General features: G+C 39.9%; 1 protein-coding gene across 1 annotated transcript in view; it reads right to left on the bottom strand.

Moving 5' to 3' along the window:
• Nucleotides 1-18,642, bottom strand: part of LOC137241307 (transmembrane protein 87A) — a 28,097-nt gene extending 9,455 nt beyond the window's left edge. Inside the window, exons 1-4 of the mRNA XM_067768771.1 lie at nt 18,370-18,642; nt 18,213-18,273; nt 18,054-18,136; nt 17,739-17,984 (exon numbers count right to left, since the gene is read on the bottom strand). Of these exons, the coding sequence (XP_067624872.1) occupies nt 17,739-17,984; nt 18,054-18,136; nt 18,213-18,273; nt 18,370-18,483 (504 nt within the window). The 5' untranslated portion in view covers nt 18,484-18,642. The remainder of the gene's footprint in view (nt 1-17,738; nt 17,985-18,053; nt 18,137-18,212; nt 18,274-18,369) is intronic.
• Between the last annotated feature and the right edge of the window lie 1,349 nt (nt 18,643-19,991).

Raw genomic sequence — 19,991 nt, 5'->3', positions numbered from 1 at the left:
TATTTATGACGCAATATAGAGTACTTCAAGTAGTCGGAGTGTGACCCCGTCTTCTTGTACAGCTTGAAGGAACGCGTTTTTTTGTTTTTTAAAGATTTCAGTTCTTTGGTGTACCATATTTAGACTAGGTCAGTGAAAACACGTTTACGCTTAGGTACATGTCTGTCCAGAATAGCGTGAATGACGGCGTTGAAGTCAGAAACGTTTTTGTCAATATCTGCACCGTATTTGGGCCAAACTATTGTAGATAAAATTTGGTTGAGTTTATTAAAATTAGCCTTCGCGAATTCGAATCTAAAACTAGAGTCGTTTTCTGTGGTAGTGCAACTCCGAGAACTTTCTTCCAATTCGTAAACTATTTCCAGCGAAGGATGGTAAGGATCCTCAGGTACAGTAAGAGGTTCACCCCTCCTAAGAATGGATTTTGGCGTATCATCAACAAATACCAGATCAAGTACCCTCCCGTACATGTTTGGAACTATATTTATCTGTCTTAGGCAAAGTTCAGTTATTTCTGCTAAAAAGTCGACGCTGGAGAATTTCGAAGAAACCGGTACAATACCATGGTCGGATGTGGTCCATGATACGTGCGGAAGATTAAAATCACACAAGACAATTATCGAGTAATAGGCTTCAACAATGAACTGATATCTTTCAGTAACGAAATATGGTTCATATACACCGAGGGATCTGAAGATGGTGGGATATAGCAAATGGCAATATAGGTAAAACCTATTCCCAGCTGGGTTCTAATGCACTTAAATTCCGTAGCTTCAATAACAGGTAAATTTACCTCAGCGGAAGGTATAGAAGAATGTACCGCGAGCAAAACTCCACCTCCAACTCTGTTCAAGCGGTCATTTCTATATATTTGGTAATCATTGCACAGCAACAGCTCGATTTATTTGTTTTTGTTTTCCAATTGACATTTTTATGTTATAAAATAACTCCGTCCTCTTGGCAAATACTAGAAGCTTCCTAGGACTTAAGCCACTTGCTGCTTCTAGATGTGACAGCTGTATCACTCCTAATAGCTGGAGTCTTAGCCTGGTAAGTGCAGGGCACGAGCACAGAACGTGCTCGATCGTTTCCTCCTCCAACCCGCACTTCCTACATCTGCTATCACTGACCAAGCCTAATTTAAAGGCATGTGACGCCAGAAGGCAGCGTCCAGTCAGAATACCCGTCATGAGTCTACAGTCCTCTCTTTTTAATGATAGAAGCAACTTTGTTAATCTAAGGTTGTAAGACCTACACATAATCTTCGACACTTTACAGCCCCGCGCTTGAACCCACGCCTTTCCCGTTTGGTCGGTCATGTGCACCTCTCGCCTTCGCTTAATCTCGCCCAGAGTAATTGGGACGTCTACGGAGCAAGCTTCAAGGGATGCGCCCTTTTTAGCTAGTTCTACCGCTTTTTCATTCCTTTCTATTCCCATATGCCCTGGGACCCAATATAGATGTATTCTTCTCCCTGTCCCGATTCTCTCAAGAGACTGCTTACAATCTAACATGCATTTAGATGCTGTGCTATGCGAGATTGTTGCCTTAATTGCTGCTTGACTGTCAATATAAAAGTTAACACGATTGCAGCTTAAGCTATTCTCTTCCAGGGTTTCCACTGCTTTGGTTACGGCTAATATTTCCGCTTGGAAAACGCTACAGTAATCCGGCAGCCTGTAGGTCTGCTTATTTCCGGATCAGCACAGTACACCGCAGACCCTACTCCTTCCACTACCTTGGAACCATCTGTGTACACATGTATCGCCCCGTCCGCCATTTGCGCACCCTTGCGCCAACCGTCCACCCCTATTGTGGCCTTAAGATCTCCCTCGAAGCGCGCAGAAAAGCAGAAAAAGTTTTGAAGTTTAACAATTAGTATGCAGAAGTCCGGTAAAGGGGATAGTGACCCGTTTCACCCCTTTAATACTTTTTTTACACACGCTACTACAATTCACTAACACTAACAAAGCCCGCGCATGCGCAGAACATACATTTGCACAGTTTCAGCAAATAATGATTCACAGAAAATTTGCACATTAGGAAGATAGGAAGGTATTGATATAGAAGTATTATATATGTATATGGTACGAACATAGAAAAAATTTAAATAAAAAAAGTAAATTAAATTAAACTTAACTTACCTAAACTGACCTAAATTGAATTAATTTATTTAATAATGTGGGAAAAATTTAAACAATGTGACATCAGGACGAACAAGGCGACAGCTGTTTCGATTATACCTTGAAAATCTCTTCAAAGCCTTTTCTGCCGGGAGTGGGATTTGAACCCGCACTCCTGCGATGGTTCAAGTGTTACAAACGCATTCAACCACGTCATGTCATAGTTGTTGTAAACTTTCTTTAAATCCTTTGCACAGTACATACGATATGTAATCATGTGTTAAAGTTATGCTTTTTATTGGTGGCGGTTTCAACGAAACTGGTGTTTTTGCTTTTGTTCTATTTATAGAACTACAAAGAATTAACCAATGTTATTTATTTGTATGAATTAAGCGGGGTTTGCCCTCATTGCTTTTAAATGTATGAAAACATTTTTTTGAAGCAATTTATAATTTATTTAAGCTGGAAAACGATTTTATCTCTCTTGGTGTGACCAATTGGCGTCAGTTGGCAGAGAGAAGAAGCGACGGCCATAACCGTTTAAACGGTAAAGCGCTAGTTAAGTAAGTAATTTATTTAATAATTTGGGAAAAATTCAGACAACGTGACAGCTGTCGCCTTGTCTGTCATGATGAACGGTTTAAAATTTAGGTTCAAATTTCTTGCCATGTAAACTAAATAACTATTTGCATGCACATATGTATTTTATATCCTTTAATGTATACAAAAAGTAGGAATAAATAAAAGCAACTTTTTAGATTCTAAAACAAATATGTTGAAACATCAAGTAAAATTTGTTCATCTTGGCGCACGAACCTTTGCCATGGAAATTACGGAAATACCCTCTTGTCCGTAAACCAAAACTGGATAAAAAATTAGAAATTCTTTAATAATAACTCCGCAATATTTTAGACTACTTATGCGGATGTTTTAAATATTTTAATTTAACGTCCATGCTAAATACAAATTTATTGAACGGATAAAACAGGGGAAAACGAAAAATAAAAATTAAAGTAGGGTTTGCAAAAGATTAGCTAAGTTATTTTGGGACAAACAAATCGTTGAAAGTTACTAGGAAAGGTAAAATAGTCATATTAATAGTTACCGAGATGGTCGAGCGATTACCTTTATGGTGCTTTGTTACCGGAACGTAGCATATCTGTATCAGGCAAAGGACCATCAACATAGATAACTCTCCCCAAAACCTTCGTTAGCCCTTATCGTTAATACAACAACAACAACAACGTGATGTATCAACAAGAAAAATTAAGCGGAGCTTCTCTTTCAATTTGTGGTGAGGTACTTTTAATTTTTTACGACTGCGAACAATAACTTCTGCAAACAGAATCCCCAGCGAGTTAAGGGGCTTAGAATATACCCGCGGCAGGTATGCCTGTCGTAAGAGGTGACTAAAAACCAAACTGATTCAAGGGATGGTGTAGCCCGACCCTTTCGAGGGTTCCCAGCGCAATTTATAGCTTTTCCAACCCAATTGTCAAGCTCACCAATTCTTACGGAATCCTGTTTCCTTAGCATCCGAGGCTCTGGCACCCCAAGTTCCCCATGGATCTAGGTGGTGGGTGGGCGTTATGGCCTAGAAGGTTCCATGTGGTCATACTAAATCGTTCCCGAGATGGTCGCGTTAGTACCTTAATGGTGCTTGTAGCCGCAACTTACTGGATCTATATCCGGCAAAGGATCATGAACATCGATAACACTCCCAAAAGGTTCGGGGAGTATCCTTATCACTACAACAATAGAGCTTCAAGATTGAGAAGCTTTTCCATGCTGAAACACTCGATGTGTTTGCCAAACCACTGCCGAGAAGGCTGCGTTTAAAAAACGTTTTTTTAAGTATTTTGATGTAACTTTTTCGGGGACTTAAACCTACTGTTTAATAGACGGGCATACTTTGTGATAGAACGATACGAATACTGAGTGAGTAGTATCGATACTTTTCCTAAAATACTCGAGTATTTCGTACTTAAGCGAACATCTGTCAGCTCTGGCAACTCTGGCTACGTGATTCAAAAGTTTTTTGCTTGCAAATTTCAATAAATAATTTCTTGTTTTTAAGTGCATTGCACTTAGTAGAACTTAGTCGACTTTTGTATAAAATCGCGCAGTTTCATCAATTCGCACTGTCCTTTTGGATTTGCTGCAAATATAGAAAGGTGCTAAATTATATTTTTTTCAATAACATTTAGCGCGAAGAAGTTTGCAAATACGTTGACCAACGTATCAGGGCGCTACCTGTGTGTGACCCATCTTTCTGCAGCTGATTTAAATTACGGTGACCAGGTGTACTTATTAATTCATAAAGTACTCGCAAGTATAAATAGAATAAAGTTCTGAGTACCCTATAATCCATAATGGCGTCTACTGCTCCTCCCTCTGTAAAGCGCCGGCTAGGCAGGTGTTACTCTTGCAGCTGTATTCGGCAAATTGAAGGAGCTGGAAGAGAAAGTTCAACAGCACACTGAGCACTTGCGGCCACTAATTAAAAGTGTTTCGGACAAGTCTGTCCGGATTGCTGTATTGGAAACTAATGATCAGAAAACAGAGGGGATCTTGCGTTAATGAAAGGTCATTTAGAGGATGTATTAAAGAGGAGTGCTGCACCTGATATTGCGGTGGATGCCGTTGTTTTCGGAATTCCGTTCGGTGAGGGCGAAAACTTAAAAAGTATTTTCAACCAGGTCTGTCTCTCAATTGAGTTTATGGCTCCGCAGATCAGGGATATTTTCCGTACTAAGGCGTCGAGTACTACACTGAACAGTGCAGTCATAATAAAATTTCACTCTCCTCTTAACCGCAACCGTACCGTGCGAGCTTTTAAAGAACATCGCAATAAAATCAAATCTGTGATTCCTTTGCGTCCAATCGGCATTGGGGGGCCCTTTCATATATACGAGAGCCTCATTAGGGAGAATATACTTTTACTGCAAGAGGCCATTAAGCTGCGACGTAAAGGAAGCCTAGTATCGGTATTTACTATGAGAGGTATGGTACATGTAAGAACGGACAGGTCAACAAACAGCCCACCACTAAAAATAAGGAGTATTGAAGGTTTTCAGCATTTTCGCTAGAGTTGTATTTAATATAGTAATGGTATGTTGTTGTATAGGTTATATATATATATATATATCTGGCGTAAATTATATAATATATATATATATATATATATATTTTGAAGGTGTAATTAAACTCAGTTACTGTGTGATATCTTTACTTCGGTTTATTTGTAATTATCCTAGGGTTGCTTTTAACTTATGCTATCTAAATGATACTGAACAGTGGAAAGCATCGATGAAAATAGTCTTGCACTTTTAAAGATCATGTGCAGTAGACAAAGAGAATTTAATGTTGTGCATTTTAATGCACGAAGTCTTAATTATGAGAAAATGGATCTGGTTAGGAGAACGTTTGAGCGGTCATCTGTGGATGTTATTTGCGTATCAGAGACCTGGTTTAGACATGACTTAAGAGACGCACACTTTGAAATAGAGGGCTATAAATTATATCGAAATGATAGACTGAATAGAAAGGGTGGAGGAGTGGCGGTGTTATATAGCTTCCCTGACTATCGCTCGCTTAATCTTAACAGCTTGATTACTGATATATCTCGTGTTTACTGGGCCGATTGCTGGAGTTTATCTGATGTAAACGATAAACTCAAATTTTTAAATGAAGCGGTACTCACTCTTTACTATACCCATGTACCAATGCGTTGTTTTCAAAGAAAGTCGTCCTCGTGCCCATGGTTCAATACAACTGTTCCTACTATGATTAAAAACGCAACATGGCCTATGCAGTGTGGAAAAAGAATCGGATAGATTTGAACTGGCGTACCTATAAGAATGTTCGAAATGAAACTACTGTCGTTATCAAACGTGAAAAGCGCAAGTATTTTGGTAAAATGTTAAATTCCGAGCTGCCAAATAATGTCCTCTGGCGTAATTTAAAAAACCTCCCTGTGTATGTTAAAGATAATCTAAATTGTTCCCTTAACCCTGATGAGCTTAATGATATATTTGTAAATCGTACTTCCTCACCCAGCGCCACCATTTCCCAGCTCATACCCTCTCCACCTGCATCGCTTCAGCAAGATGTGTTTGTAAGATCCGCTCAAACGCGATTGGTGCAGATGGAATCCCGGTAAAATTTCTAAAAATAATTCTTCCTCATATTTTGCCAACCCTAACACAAATCATCAACCATTGTATTACCCTGGTGCATGGTAGCTTGCAATCATTCTTTCGGTAGCTAAAAATAAAAGTGCTAGTAGTCCGTCTGATTTCCGTCCCATAAGCATCCTTCCCGCTCTATCGAAGACCCTTGAGTCCCTGTTATCTGAGCTAATCCACTCGCATATAACTGTATACAAATTGCTTTCACCGCTGCAGCCGGGGTTTAGATCTAAGCACAGCTGCGCTAAAGCTGTTATAAAAATTCTGGATGGCATACGTCTATCCTATGACAAAAATGAATTAACATTGTTGTGTATGTCCGACTTTTCAAAGGCATTTGAATCAGTTAACCATAGTTTGCTATGTATGAAGCTGAAAGCTTACTTCGGATTTAGTGACTCTGCGGTAAAATTAATGATGAGCTACTTGGGGGGTAGAGCGCAGCGTGTTAAGGTTGGATCGGAATTATTTGACATTAGGCCATTACTCGCTAGTGTACCGCAAGGTTCTATATTGGGACCGCTATTATTTTGTCTATTTATAGATGACATCTTCAGCACCTGTCAGCATGCGCAGATACATGCCTACGCAGATGATACCCAGATCTATGTCAGCAATGCTGGGGCAAGCCTCTGAACTTTATGCCAAGTTTAACAGTGACTTGTCATCCGTATCCCATTTGGCATCGACGAATCTCCTTGCCCTTAACAGTGCTAAATCGTATGTACTTCCCATTTCAATAAAGCATTAACTTTCAGGATCTACCAAATCTTTACATTAATGTTAACTGTCTGAAATATGTTTCTAAAGCGACGAATCTGGGCTTCGTCATAAATTCTAGTCTGTCCTGTGTTCATCATGTTAATTCTGTCATCAGTAAAGTTTACTATACCCTACGAAACTTAAGAGTATCGGCGGCCTTTACCCCGCTAGGAATAAGGAGAAAGTTGGCTATACAATTAATATTGCCAATTATTTGTTATGCGGAATGTGTATACAGCAAACTAGATTCCAGGTCTGCACACAAAATTGATGTAGCCTTCAATCATGTAACGCGATATGTTTTTGGCTTAGCACGATTTGACCATGTATCTGAATGGAGGGCTCGTCTGTTAGGTTGTGAGGTCTCTGATTACCTTAGATCGAGGAACTGCATTTTCCTTTATCGTATTATGGTATAACAAGTTGACTCTCTCGCAGTCTGCTCGCATATGTGACATAATTTTACCAAACTATAACTATTTGAACTCTGCAAGGCTATTCTTTGTCAATGCTATCCGCATATGGAACTCCATCCCGAACTCAATTCGCAATAGCTTAAGTAAAGGCAACTTTAAGAATGTTATATGTTCGTTCTTTCGTCAATGAATGTCTTGATTCGAAACTGAGTTTTACTACATATCTTCTAATCAATTATTATTATTATTATTTTAAGTATTCTGGTACCCAACTAGAAATTCTGTTTTCGAAAATAGCTTATTGCGAGCTTGCTGTATATTTACATATAACCGATTTTAATACTAAGTTCATTTTTATTTTCCTAATTGTTTTTCGTAAGCGTTGTGAGCGAATATTTGCTAATGTTTAACTTTTTTTCTTTTTTTTTTTGAATTGTAAAGAGCATTTCTGTTATGAATCTGTTTTGGTTTCCATCATATGTTACCCTGCTAGGCAGCTGTCTGTCATTTAAGGCATCAATTGACAGATATGGCTGATGGAAATTTACATCAGGGCGTAAAGCAAAGTTTCTATCAGGTTGTTAGAGGCGACATGACAAACCTGATGTAAACATTCTGTATACGTGTATGCATACACATACATACCATGGTTTTCCATACGAATAAAAGGAAAAATTTATGCGAGTGTATTAGTGATGTCAAAAATTTTGTTAATGTGTTGGAGTTTCCGTCAGCTCTGTCTAGCAGGTTATTTTATATACCTTAAATAGGTTAGGTTAATGTTTTAAATTTAAAGCTTGAATGTTTTATTATTATCCTGTTATTTAATGTCTGTTGTACTATAAAGATCATACATGATCTTATTGTGCTTATGTATATTTCTTTTAATAAATGAAATGAAATGAAAAATGTTTTTTTTTAAGTGCTGAGTAAAGTATCGATACTTTACCTCGCTACTTTTCCACGATACTTTACCAAGGACATGTTTAAGATGAACAAAGTTCAATCCACACACTTCGTTTTTTAACGTCGTCGCGTCAAGTTCGTTTCCCCACAGCTCAACCGCGTGTTATAAAAGGACGCTATTCATGCGGTTGAGAACAAAATGGCGGATAGTGAGGGAATCGACATGATAAAAAATTAATAAAACAGTTGAAAAACTTAAAATTTATCGTACTTGGAGTAAACCATTAAATCATTTAATCTGAATAATTTATCTAAGAGGAAATACCTGGCGTGTGGAGACAAGTTCTCTGGCCAACAAATCCCAAACTCAAACAAAAAAAAAAAAAAAGTTCAATCCATTAATACTATAACTTGAGCATAAATTGAGATCGTTAACGATGCTGTAAAAGCTCGTCGTTTAACTTAAACCGACTATTTTATAATGGTGGAATGGGAGATGTTACCGACAAAAAACTACGGCCGAGCAGTAAGCAATGGCTAAGTCGCTTGGTATGGAGTTCTGGCTCGTTTATTTATTAACATTAAATTCATACACATACGCATATGTTTCACATGTACTTATATCATTACTATTTGAAGTTTCTCTTCTCATTTCCATACATGCAAACTTGAACATTCATATACTATGTCATTTACTAAAAACTAACTGTAATGTCAGGCCACTTTGACCGGCATAAAAATCATTTTCACTTGTGCAGTGAGTTACAGTTGCAAAAATATAGCGAAAGAATACAAAAGTTTTAAAGCGCTCACGCTGCTAAATAAAAATTGTGTTTTCTTTTCTCATAAAAAATAGTTCGACTGTCGCGCTTAAAAATACGCGCAACAAATCTTTAAAACTTTTCTATTTACGTTTATTAAGTTCGCGAACCGACTCTTGATAAAATCCGGGAATCTTAGCTATCATGGTAAATGAAGAAAAACAATCAACAGGCAATAATTGCCAAAAGTGTGACGAAACGGATACAGAGAGCATGGTCCAGTGTGACTCCTGCGACGCCTGGTACCACTTTCACTGTGTCGGAGTAGATAGCAATGTGGCTAACGTAAGCTGGAGTTGTGAAAACTGCCAGACCAATACACCAACCACCAACGCGCAACCCGTTTCTTCATCATCGCCAACTGCCGAGCAAGGTAACCGGCACGTGCATTTTTCACCGTTGCCAACAACAGCAAGTACTTCGGAATCAAGAGCTAATCCGCTACTAATGTCAACAGCTACCCCAGTAATTTCCACCATCACCGCTGGTTACACTCGACCATCAGTGTCAACGACGTTCTCCACTTTGGGTCATACAAACTGGAATTTTGGCATTAATACCTCAGTACAAGCACTGCAGCCGCCATCTAGTTCAATGCTGACGTCACAGCATAATCAAGCAGCGCTGTTAACGCAGCCGCTACAATTCGCATCGACCAGCGCCGGCATTTCTGCAACTGGTATACCGTACAATCAGCCGAAAGCATTTCCACCCATGCGGCAGGTAGATATGCGAACGTCTCAAGGCCTGCAGGTGCCATTATACACCGAAATGTGTAGGAATCTGCAGCTTGAAAGATTGGAAGAAGAAATGAAAATTCAGCAGTTATACTTGGATAACAAATACAAGATTCTCTCGCAATGTGCTGAGTCGCCTTCTTCAAATGTTTCAAGTTTACTGCCCATCCACGGACCTACACCTGGACAGTTAGCAGCGAGGCAAGCTATCCCCAAACAGCTTCCGGTCTTCAACGGCGACCCCGAAGAATGGCCGCTGTTTATTAGCAGCTTCGAAAACAGCACTACTGTTGCAGGGTACAATGATGCTGAAAACTTAATTAGATTGCAAGCGAGTCTTAAAGGTAAGGCGCGAGAGATGGTGAAAAGTAAGTTATTTCTACCAGCAATGGTTCCAGAGATCATAAAGACCCTTAGAATGTGTTTTGGTAGACCTGAGCATATCCTTGAGCGCGCAATAAGTAAAGCTCGAGCCTTGCCAGCACTTAAAGATAAGCTGGAAGGCCTTATTGAATTTCCACTTTGCGTCAGAAACATTTGCGCTACAATGGAAGGTTGCCAAATGCATGCGCATATGCATAACCCGCTGCTAGTAAAGGAGTTAGTTGATAAGCTTCCCAATAGCCAAAAGTTGAATTGGGCAGTCCAACCAAAAGACGACACGATTCCCGTCGTGAAACAGTTCAGCGACTGGCTATACCATCTAGCCGAAGCAGCCAGTACTGTCGTATCTCTTGCACCAACTAAAAGCAATGCTACGGTCAACACGCACACAATCGACGCAAACCCGTCGCATTCTATAGCAACTCATAATGTACCAAAGGGTAAACAATGCATAATATGCAAAACCTCTGCCCACAAAGTGACTCAATGCGACGTTTTTAGAAGTCTACCACTCCAACGTAAGTGGGAGGAAGTGAAAGCAAAGAGTCTGTGCCGCCAATGCTTGAATCCGCATAGACGCAAATGTACTTTAAATAAGGTTTGTGGAGTAGATGGCTGCACTATAAAACACCATCAGTTATTACATAAAATGAGTCACGATAAAACCAGTGCCGTGAGTACAAACGTGAATAAACCCTCTGACGGACAGACAAACGCACACAGCAGTGATCGCGAACAAATGCAACCACTCTTCCGAATCATTCCAGTTAAAATTTATTCGGAAAACAAAGTAGTGGAAACATTCGCATTCTTAGACGAAGGTTCATCCGTGACACTAATGGAAAAGAGAATTCTAAATGAACTTCGTTTGGAAGGTGAACGAGACCCTATTTGTCTAAGGTGGACAGGCAACACAACTCGTGTTGAAGAAAATTCTGTAAGAGCTGCTGCAGAAATTTCCAGTGTGAACGATGACAGAAAGTACACTTTGAAAAATATACACACTGTCGACGATCTGGATCTTCCAGCTCAGTCAATCGATGCATCCGCGATGGTGCGCCAATATCCATACTTAGCAGGATTGCCAATTGTATCATACACGAATGTGAAGCCCTCATTGTTAATCGGTGTTGACAACTGGAAACTGGCAATTCCTCTCAAAACCAGGGAAGGAACATGGTTCCAACCCATAGCGTCAAAGACGCGTTTGGGATGGACATTACAAGGGTGTAATTCAAGACAAATTGGCGAATATCGACTAAGCGTGCACACGTGCGATTGTCAAAAAAGATACGACGAGTTACACGAGAGTATGAAAGAATACTTCTCATTAGAGTCATCCAAACCTACTCAGCTGCTATCGGAGGAGGATACTAAAGCCGTAAGTATTGTGAGAAATACTTTTCGAAGGGTCGACAATCACTTCGAAGTTGGGTTGCCATGGCGAAACTCAAATGTATCGCTACCAGATAGCTATGCTTATGCTATGAAGCGATTACTATGTTTGCAAAGAAAATTCGTTAAAGACTCCGTGCTAAAATCAAACATCCAAGCGGAGATCAATAACTTGGTCACAAAAGGTTACGCAATAAAGCTTCCCCATACAGATACTGCTGTTGCAAAGGATAAAATGTGGTACCTGCCTATCTTCATTGTAAAAAATCCAAATAAGCCTGGTAAGCTTCGAATGGTGTGGGATGCTGCAGCGAAGGTGAACGGAGCTTCACTCAACGACTTCCTGCTGAGTGGCCCAGACTTACTTAACCCGCTCGTTACTATTTTATTGTCTTTCAGAGTGGGAAGAGTTGCTATATGTGGCGATATTGCGGAGATGTTTCACCGCATCAACGTTCAGGACAGTGACATGCATGCTCAGCAATTTTTGTGGTGCGACGACGGCGATGATCCGCAACAGCCAAGCATTTACGTCATGAAGGCGCTGACCTTTGGCCTAAATTGCGCGCCATTTATTGCTCACTACATACGCGACAGGAATGCTGATGATTTTAAGCACGAACTTCCTCGTGCCGCAGAAGCCGTTAAAAGAAGTCATTACGTGGATGATGTTATCGACTGTGGAGACGACGATTTAATCCGCGCTAGAGTTAGCTCAACAAGTAAAACGAATTCACAAGGGTGCTGGCTTCAATTTACGCGGCTGGTCTTCAAATTCAGAATTCGTCGTAGAGCAGCTCGAAAATGATCCTAGCTCAATTCAGTCCGTTAAGGAATGGGGATCAACCACGAAACTTCTGGGTATGTTTTGGGATCCCATAAGCAATAAATTTAAATATATTTTCAGATTTGCAAGACTTCGACGAGACGTCGTTAACGAACGGATCACACCTACGAAAAGAGAGGCCCTCCAAGTTCTAATGTCGATATTCGACCCTCTCGGATTTGTCTGTTGCTACACCGTGGGGTTGAAAATCTTGATGCAAGATGTGTGGCGTTCTGGAATCGCCTGGGACGACCCGCTGCGTGACAATCTAATCAACAAATGGAACCAATGGAAGACCCTTATGCCATTAATAACAGCTGTCGAAATACCTCGATGTTATTCGTTATTGCTGAAAGACGCTGAAGACGTTCAGCTTCACACGTTCGTCGACGCTGGCGAAAATGCGTACGCTGCAGTTTGCTACTTACGTGTATCCAAGGGAAACGACGTTGAGGTTACTCTCGTGGCCGGCAAGTCTAAAGTCGCGCCACTAAAACCATTATCGATACCCAGGTTGGAGTTACAGGCAGCGGTAGCAGGCATTAGACTGGCGAACATGGTAAGCAACGCACAACGTATTGGCATAAGATCTAAATATTGGTGGACTGATTCGAAGACGGTGCTAAGATGGATGCGAATGGATCCTAAAAACTTCCACCAATTCGTCATGCACAGAATAGGCGAAATTCAAGAGGCATCAAATGTAAGTCAATGGTTATGGGTTCCTTCGAAGTATAATCCAGCCGATTTAGCTACGAAAATAACTGGACATCATGACTACCACCTATGGTATACCGGCCCGGATTTTTTAATGTCGAATGCGGAAGCTTGGCCGCAGTGCGAAGAATCAACCCTCAAAGAAGGCGACGACTCGGAAGTAAAACACTACATATTGCATATGAAGCAGACACCTGCTTTTAACCTACTACTCAATGTGGATCATTTCTCAAGCTGGAAACGCTTATATCGAGCTGTGGCTACGTTCTTATTATACATCGACCGCTTATACTCAGTTGTGCAAGCAAAAGAGCGAAAAACAGCCATCGATGTTGATATGATTCATCGAGCGCAACGTATCCTAATCAGGTATGCTCAGTCCACAGATTATCGTGAAGAGATATGCTGTCTCAAAAGCGGTAAGACAATTGAAAAATCAAGCAAACTCTTTACCCTGAATGTTTACCTAGATACGGACAGCATAATACGATGCCAGAGCCGAACTGAACACTTAAATAACCACGAAAACGTAGCAGTGCCGCCGAACTCTCATCATATAACTTTCTTAATCGTTCGTTGGGTCCACGAAAAATTTCATCACCAGATGCATGAGACAGTAATTAACAAGATTCGTGGTATGTATTTTATAAACCGACTGAGAGCATTGTATAAGAAGGTACGTTGGGAATGTCAAAAATGTAAAAACGCTAGTACTATGCCACAACCGCCACAAATGGCAACACTGCCAGCGGCAAGGATTGCTGCATTTGAGAGGCCCTTCACATATGTTGGTATTGATTATTTTGGTCCCTTATTCGTCGCCGTCGGTAGAAGGCGAGAAAAAAGGTGGGGCGTTATATTCACGTGTTTAACGTTACGAGCTGTGCACATTGAAGTCGCTCATAGCTTAGATATCAGCTCTAGTGTCATGGCAATATGTAATTTCGTATCTTGGCGCGGGTATCCAAGGGAGATATTCTCGGACAATGGCACCAATTTTAAAGCGTCAGAGAAGATCATCTGCGAAAACCTCAAAGACACGGATTGGGCTGCTGTAGTATCTTCTTTCGATGAAGTAAAATGGAGATTTAATCCACCAGGTACCCCTCATATGGGAGGCGCATGGGAAAGGCTCGTGCGATCAGTCAAGAAAGTGCTATTTGAGATACTACCGTCAACAAGCTTTACCGACGAAAGCCTGCGGAGTGCCCTGAGCGAGGTCGAATTCATACTAAATGCACGACCACTTACATTTGTTTCCTTGGAAAGTAGTGACGATGAGGCTCTCACCCCGAATCATTTGCTGATTGGGTCATCGGATGGCTACAAGCCAATAGGTAGCAACACCCTTAGTCTGCGGCAACATTGGCAATTGACTCAGCAGTTTGCCGACCGTTTTTGGCACCGATGGGTGCGGGAATATTTACCAGTAATCTCTCGACGTACCAAATGGTTTGTGAAAAAACGCCCGGCATGTGTTGGTGATATTGTAGTAATTGCAGACCAAGACCTACCGAGAAATAGTTGGCCAAAGGGGATAATCGTGGATGTTGTAAGAGCAAAGGACGGCCAAGTGAGAAGTGCTATGGTAGCGACTAAATCAGGAATACTTCATCGACCGATCGTAAAAATAGCAATATTGGATGTCGGTACTGAACAGAGTAAACAAACTCTAGGAAGCTCGTTTACGGGGGCGGGAGTGTTACCGACAAAAAACTACGGCCGAGCAGTAAGCAATGCCTAAGTCGCTTGGTATGGAGTTCTGGCTCGTTTATTTATTAACATTAAATTCATACACATACGCATATGTTTCACATGTACTTATATCATTACTATTTGAAGTTTCTCTTCTCATTTCCATACATGCAAACTTGAACATTCATATACTATGTCATTTACTAAATATTTACTAAAAACTAACTGTAATGTCAGGCCACTTTGACCGGCATAAAAATCATTTTCACTTGTGCAGTGAGTTACAGTTGCAAAAATATAGCGAAAGAATACAAAAGTTTTAAAGCGCTCACGCTGCTAAATAAAAATTGTGTTTTCTTTTCTCATAAAAAATAGTTCGACTGTCGCGCTTAAAAATACGCGCAACAGGAGACGATTTCTGTATATGGTGGTAAGAGAAAAGTATGTGTTTATTGTCCAGAATCACTAACTCCAAAAAAATTATGAAAAACTGCTAACTCCATAAGATTTCAATACATTTTAACTTGTCATGCAATAGAAGAGCTTTTTCGTTCTACTGTGAAATTTTGCTGGATGGAGTAAGCAGCTTTTACAGCATTGTTGACGATATATCCACAATGTTTTAACAAATACTGATGAAGTGATGAAACTTGACGAGTGGATAAAAAAAATAATTGCGATATGTCGAAATTATCTGTCTTATCAGCAGGCATCGGTGAAATGCAGGAACGTCAGATCAAACCCAGAAGAATTAAACACGGTAGGGTTCTATCGGAGTTCAAGGGCTGCTGATGCGACACACATAGCCCCTTAGCAGCAATTCCTAACCCCAGCCTCCTAGTGGCGAACAAGAGAACTCGTTTTTGCCCTATGCTCCCAAAGTAGCGATATCTGTTTTTGTAATTTATTTAACAGAAATGTCGGAGATAGGTATCAAGGAAATAAAAAAAATGTTCTATCGCCGCCTTTGTTTGACTTCTACATATCGAAGCTCTCTTAACCGGCCCACTAATCAATATCCTATTTAATAAAATAAACAACTATCTCCTTCATTTCTCAAGTTTTTTGCCTAGAGAAACCTAACATTGTCACCGACCTATGATTTGGCGGCGTTATTTAGAACATACATAAAACAAATATCGACCATATGGACATCCACGTCGTGGCAATAAGCTACCGACTACTAAAAATACTGGGTGTGACGTTCGATTAGGATCTACATTGGGCGAGCATGCATCTGCAATTGTACCTAGAATCCAGAGCCGTGACAAAATCCTCAAATCTCTTGTGGCAGCACTTGGGGTAAAGAGACGCTCTTTCCTACTTAATTGGCGTTTAACCGGTTAAACGGTTATGGCCGTCAAACAAGGCGCGCCAGTCGATTCTTCGCTCTGCCAACTTTCTTAGCCGGAGCGTCATCTTTAATTCGCATAACATGGTAGCGGCTGTGTTTTAATTCGCTGGACTATGTTGATGTCTGCGTAAAGCTCGTACAGCTCATCATTAAATGTTCTTCGGCACTCGCCACCGCCAACACGGAGATGTCCGTAAATCTTTCGAAGATCTCTTCTCTCGAACAGTCCCAGAGCCTCTTCACGGGTACGATAAGTGGCTTGTAGAACATGTTTTTCGGTTGCCGAGAGAGGACTTTACTTTTCAATTGCCTACCTAGTCTAAAGTAGCATTTATTGGCAAGAGTGATTCTTCGCTGGATTTCGGAGTTGTATATGTGCATATGCGCTTACTCTTTGCTCGATGACAGCAGGTACTTCGAGACGCTCATTACCACTTAAAAAGCAATTGGCTGGTCGCAAAGGCTACTCACTGGAAGGAAATTTCTTTTTAGAAAACCTTTTTTCTAACTGAAAAACTTTTGATTTTTAAACGCTATAAGTCGGTCAGCCATTATGTTCATCATGTTTCTCTTTAAATGTATCCTTAAAATATATGTAAGAGCACACAAATGGGTATATAATATTCGGTTGCGTCCAAACTTAAAACTTCCTTATTTGCTTTCTATTAAATTCAAAGGCTGGTAGGCAGTTGAAAAGTAAAGTCCCCTCTCGGCGAACGAAAATCATACTCTACAAGTCACTTATCGTACCCGTCCTCCTATATGGGACAGAAGCATGGACCATGACAACAGCAGATGAAGCGGCTTTGGGAGTGTTCGAGAGAAAAGTTCTTCGAAAGATTTATGGACCTCTACGCATTGGCGATGGCGAGTACCGACGAAGATTTAATGATGAGCTGTTCGAGCTATACGCAGATGTCAACATAGTCCAACGAATTAAAACGCAGCGGCTGCGCTGGCTAGGCCATGTTATGCGAATAAAAGATGATGCTCCGGCCAAGAAAGTGTTTCTATCGGAACCCACCTATGGAAACAGAGGTAGAGGGCGGCCCCCACTCCGTTGGAAGGATCAGGTGGAAAACGATTTAAACTCCCTTGGTGTGACCAATTGGCGCCGGTTGGCGGAGCGAAGGAGCGACTGGCGCGCCTTGTTACCGTTCAGACGGTTAAGCGCCAATTAAGTAAATAAGTAAATTCAAAACACGATCTTAAAACAAGTTTCTTCACTTTTGGTAAAATTTTATGTGTCCTGACGGAAGTATTTTAGGTGTATGATTAAAAAGATATTCTGTATACGAAAAGGGTTCAAAGTTAAGTGAATAAAGAGCTATAAAAATTATAATATTCACAATTACTTGAAAATTCTTAAAAAAAGGGACATAACACAAAGTTGTAAGCATCATGATACTTACCGCTGTTGGATGCCTTTTTGAATCACTGCCTTCCTTTCCAGCCACTGATGCAACTGCAGTAGCCGATGACTGTCCAGAGTCAATCGCTGAAATAGCAGCAGAAGCTGGTACGGGCCAGGGTTTTTCTGGCAAAAGAATTGGATGCATTGGACATTGTGAATTTTTCGTATCCATAGTAATGAAACCAACATCGGATCTATTTTGCAGTTGTAGTTGTTGCTCATAAGCATTGTATAAACTTTCTGGCTGCAATCAAACATTATTGAACTTTTATAATTTTATAACAAACAATCCTGCGTAATTGGTACCACTTACCAATCTTTTGTCAAACCAACATTCACGCTCGAAGAGCGTCCAAGTTACAATAACATCTATAGTCTCATGGCTTTCGCATATAACTAAATGGATTAAGTATTTATTGGTTTGTTAACTTTTTAAACATATTTATAGTAGCGAGATATGTATGTAACTTACTATTCACTTTTATTTTAGAATTTGTAAGTAATGGTCTCTGTTCGCGAGCCACATTGGCGTTCTAAGTATTGAAATAAAGAAAATTTTACAAAAATTATAAATAACCATAAGAAATTCAGATCCATAGTAGTTTTTTGAATTATATTTAAATGTATACCGGCGTTAGCGTTTTAATTGTTTTGCCTGGATCGGACTTGGCTTGTCTGGCTGGTGCAATCAGTGCAGACAGCAAGATTAATTCGAATACCCCCAGTAATTCTTGTCTTAACATTCTGCTTTATGCTTGCAATTTCTTATCTTGACCGAGGGAATTTCACAACCCCACCTTTTACAATACAATTAGAATTGATACAAGTCAATTTTCTTGGGAATAATAAATTTTATCAGTAAATTTTCACGGTTCCAATTTTTGTTCTGCGTGACTTTTCAGTTTGACGTTAGCACACATGCTTTAAGGCCAAATTAAACTTCCTTAACTCTAACGCCATAGTCGTAACCATACCCATATCCATATCCATCTCCAATGTGATCGATTAATGGTGCCTTAACATAAAAATCGTGAAAATTTCATAAAAATAAAGAAAACGCAAAAAATTACAAACATATTCCACAAAAAAGAAGTCTCTTAGTCAAAATCGTATCCAAAACATCAAACAAAATATACAAAAAGTTAATAAATTTACCAACTGAAATATTTTTAGGTTATGGATATGGACGGTACACCAAAAAACCAATTGGTTGGCTACGGTACGGATACGACCTTAGCGGCACCAATAATCGATTGCATTCCGCCCTATTGCGAGTGTCGATAGGAGTAGAATCGACTAATTGTCGATTCCATCTTTTTCATTTAATTTTGTTATTATGCAAGTTAATCGCCAAATCTTTGAACTATTAAAGCAGTTATCTTGTACGAAACAGATTTTGATATTTTTTTAATATTTCGATTCATATAAGATACTTTTTATCCATTATATAGTCGATTAACGCCCAACGATCGACTGTCGACTGCGATCGACACTCGCAATAGAGGCTCTGCAAAAATTGTTGGATTACGTGTTCCATTTTCTTCATGTTGGAGTACTCTAACAATACTCCTTTGCAATGCGTTTGCGGACCACCATAAACCGATCAATGCTCGTTTTTTAACGACCGTCATCACGACACGATGACGATCGAACAGAGTTGCCAAAAGCAAAATATTGCCTACACATAACTGATAATAAAATTTTAGTATGGCAACTCTGATAAAATGCGCACTGGTTTTGTGTATACATATTATAGTATAGAGAAATATTAGTTTCTTTATTCACGCAAATGCTAAATAACATAAGAATATTCGTAGTAATAAATATAAAAGTTGTATTGCCCCTCTTCATTTACTTTCATTTTAAATTAAATTCACTCCGATAATTCTTTCCGACACAATTCCTTTTTAGTACTTTGGCATATGATCCTCTGTGGGTGCTTCATGGAGTACAACAGTGAAAGTACTTTGGAAAGTACTCTCACGTATGTACTCTACGGAATACTCGCAAACAAAGCGAGAGTGGGATCACCTACTCCTCTCCTAGGACATCGCAATGTTAATTGGAGCACATTTTTTGTATGAATACAGATTAGTTTTGGAACACTCCTATACTCCCAAAGGAGTATTCCTTACATTATTTATGGAGTAATTGCGTTTTTTGAAGGGGGGATTGATTCCCATTAGGTTGGCCGGATCAGCTATTATAAGGTTACCGATATGGTTACCGATAAAGCACCAATGTCTGCAGC

Source organism: Eurosta solidaginis, chromosome 2, assembly GCF_040869045.1.
Source record: "Eurosta solidaginis isolate ZX-2024a chromosome 2, ASM4086904v1, whole genome shotgun sequence".
Classification (NCBI taxonomy): domain Eukaryota; kingdom Metazoa; phylum Arthropoda; class Insecta; order Diptera; family Tephritidae; genus Eurosta; species Eurosta solidaginis.
Note: the sequence above shows the minus strand (reverse complement) of the source record. Positions and strands in the feature narration are given on the sequence as shown.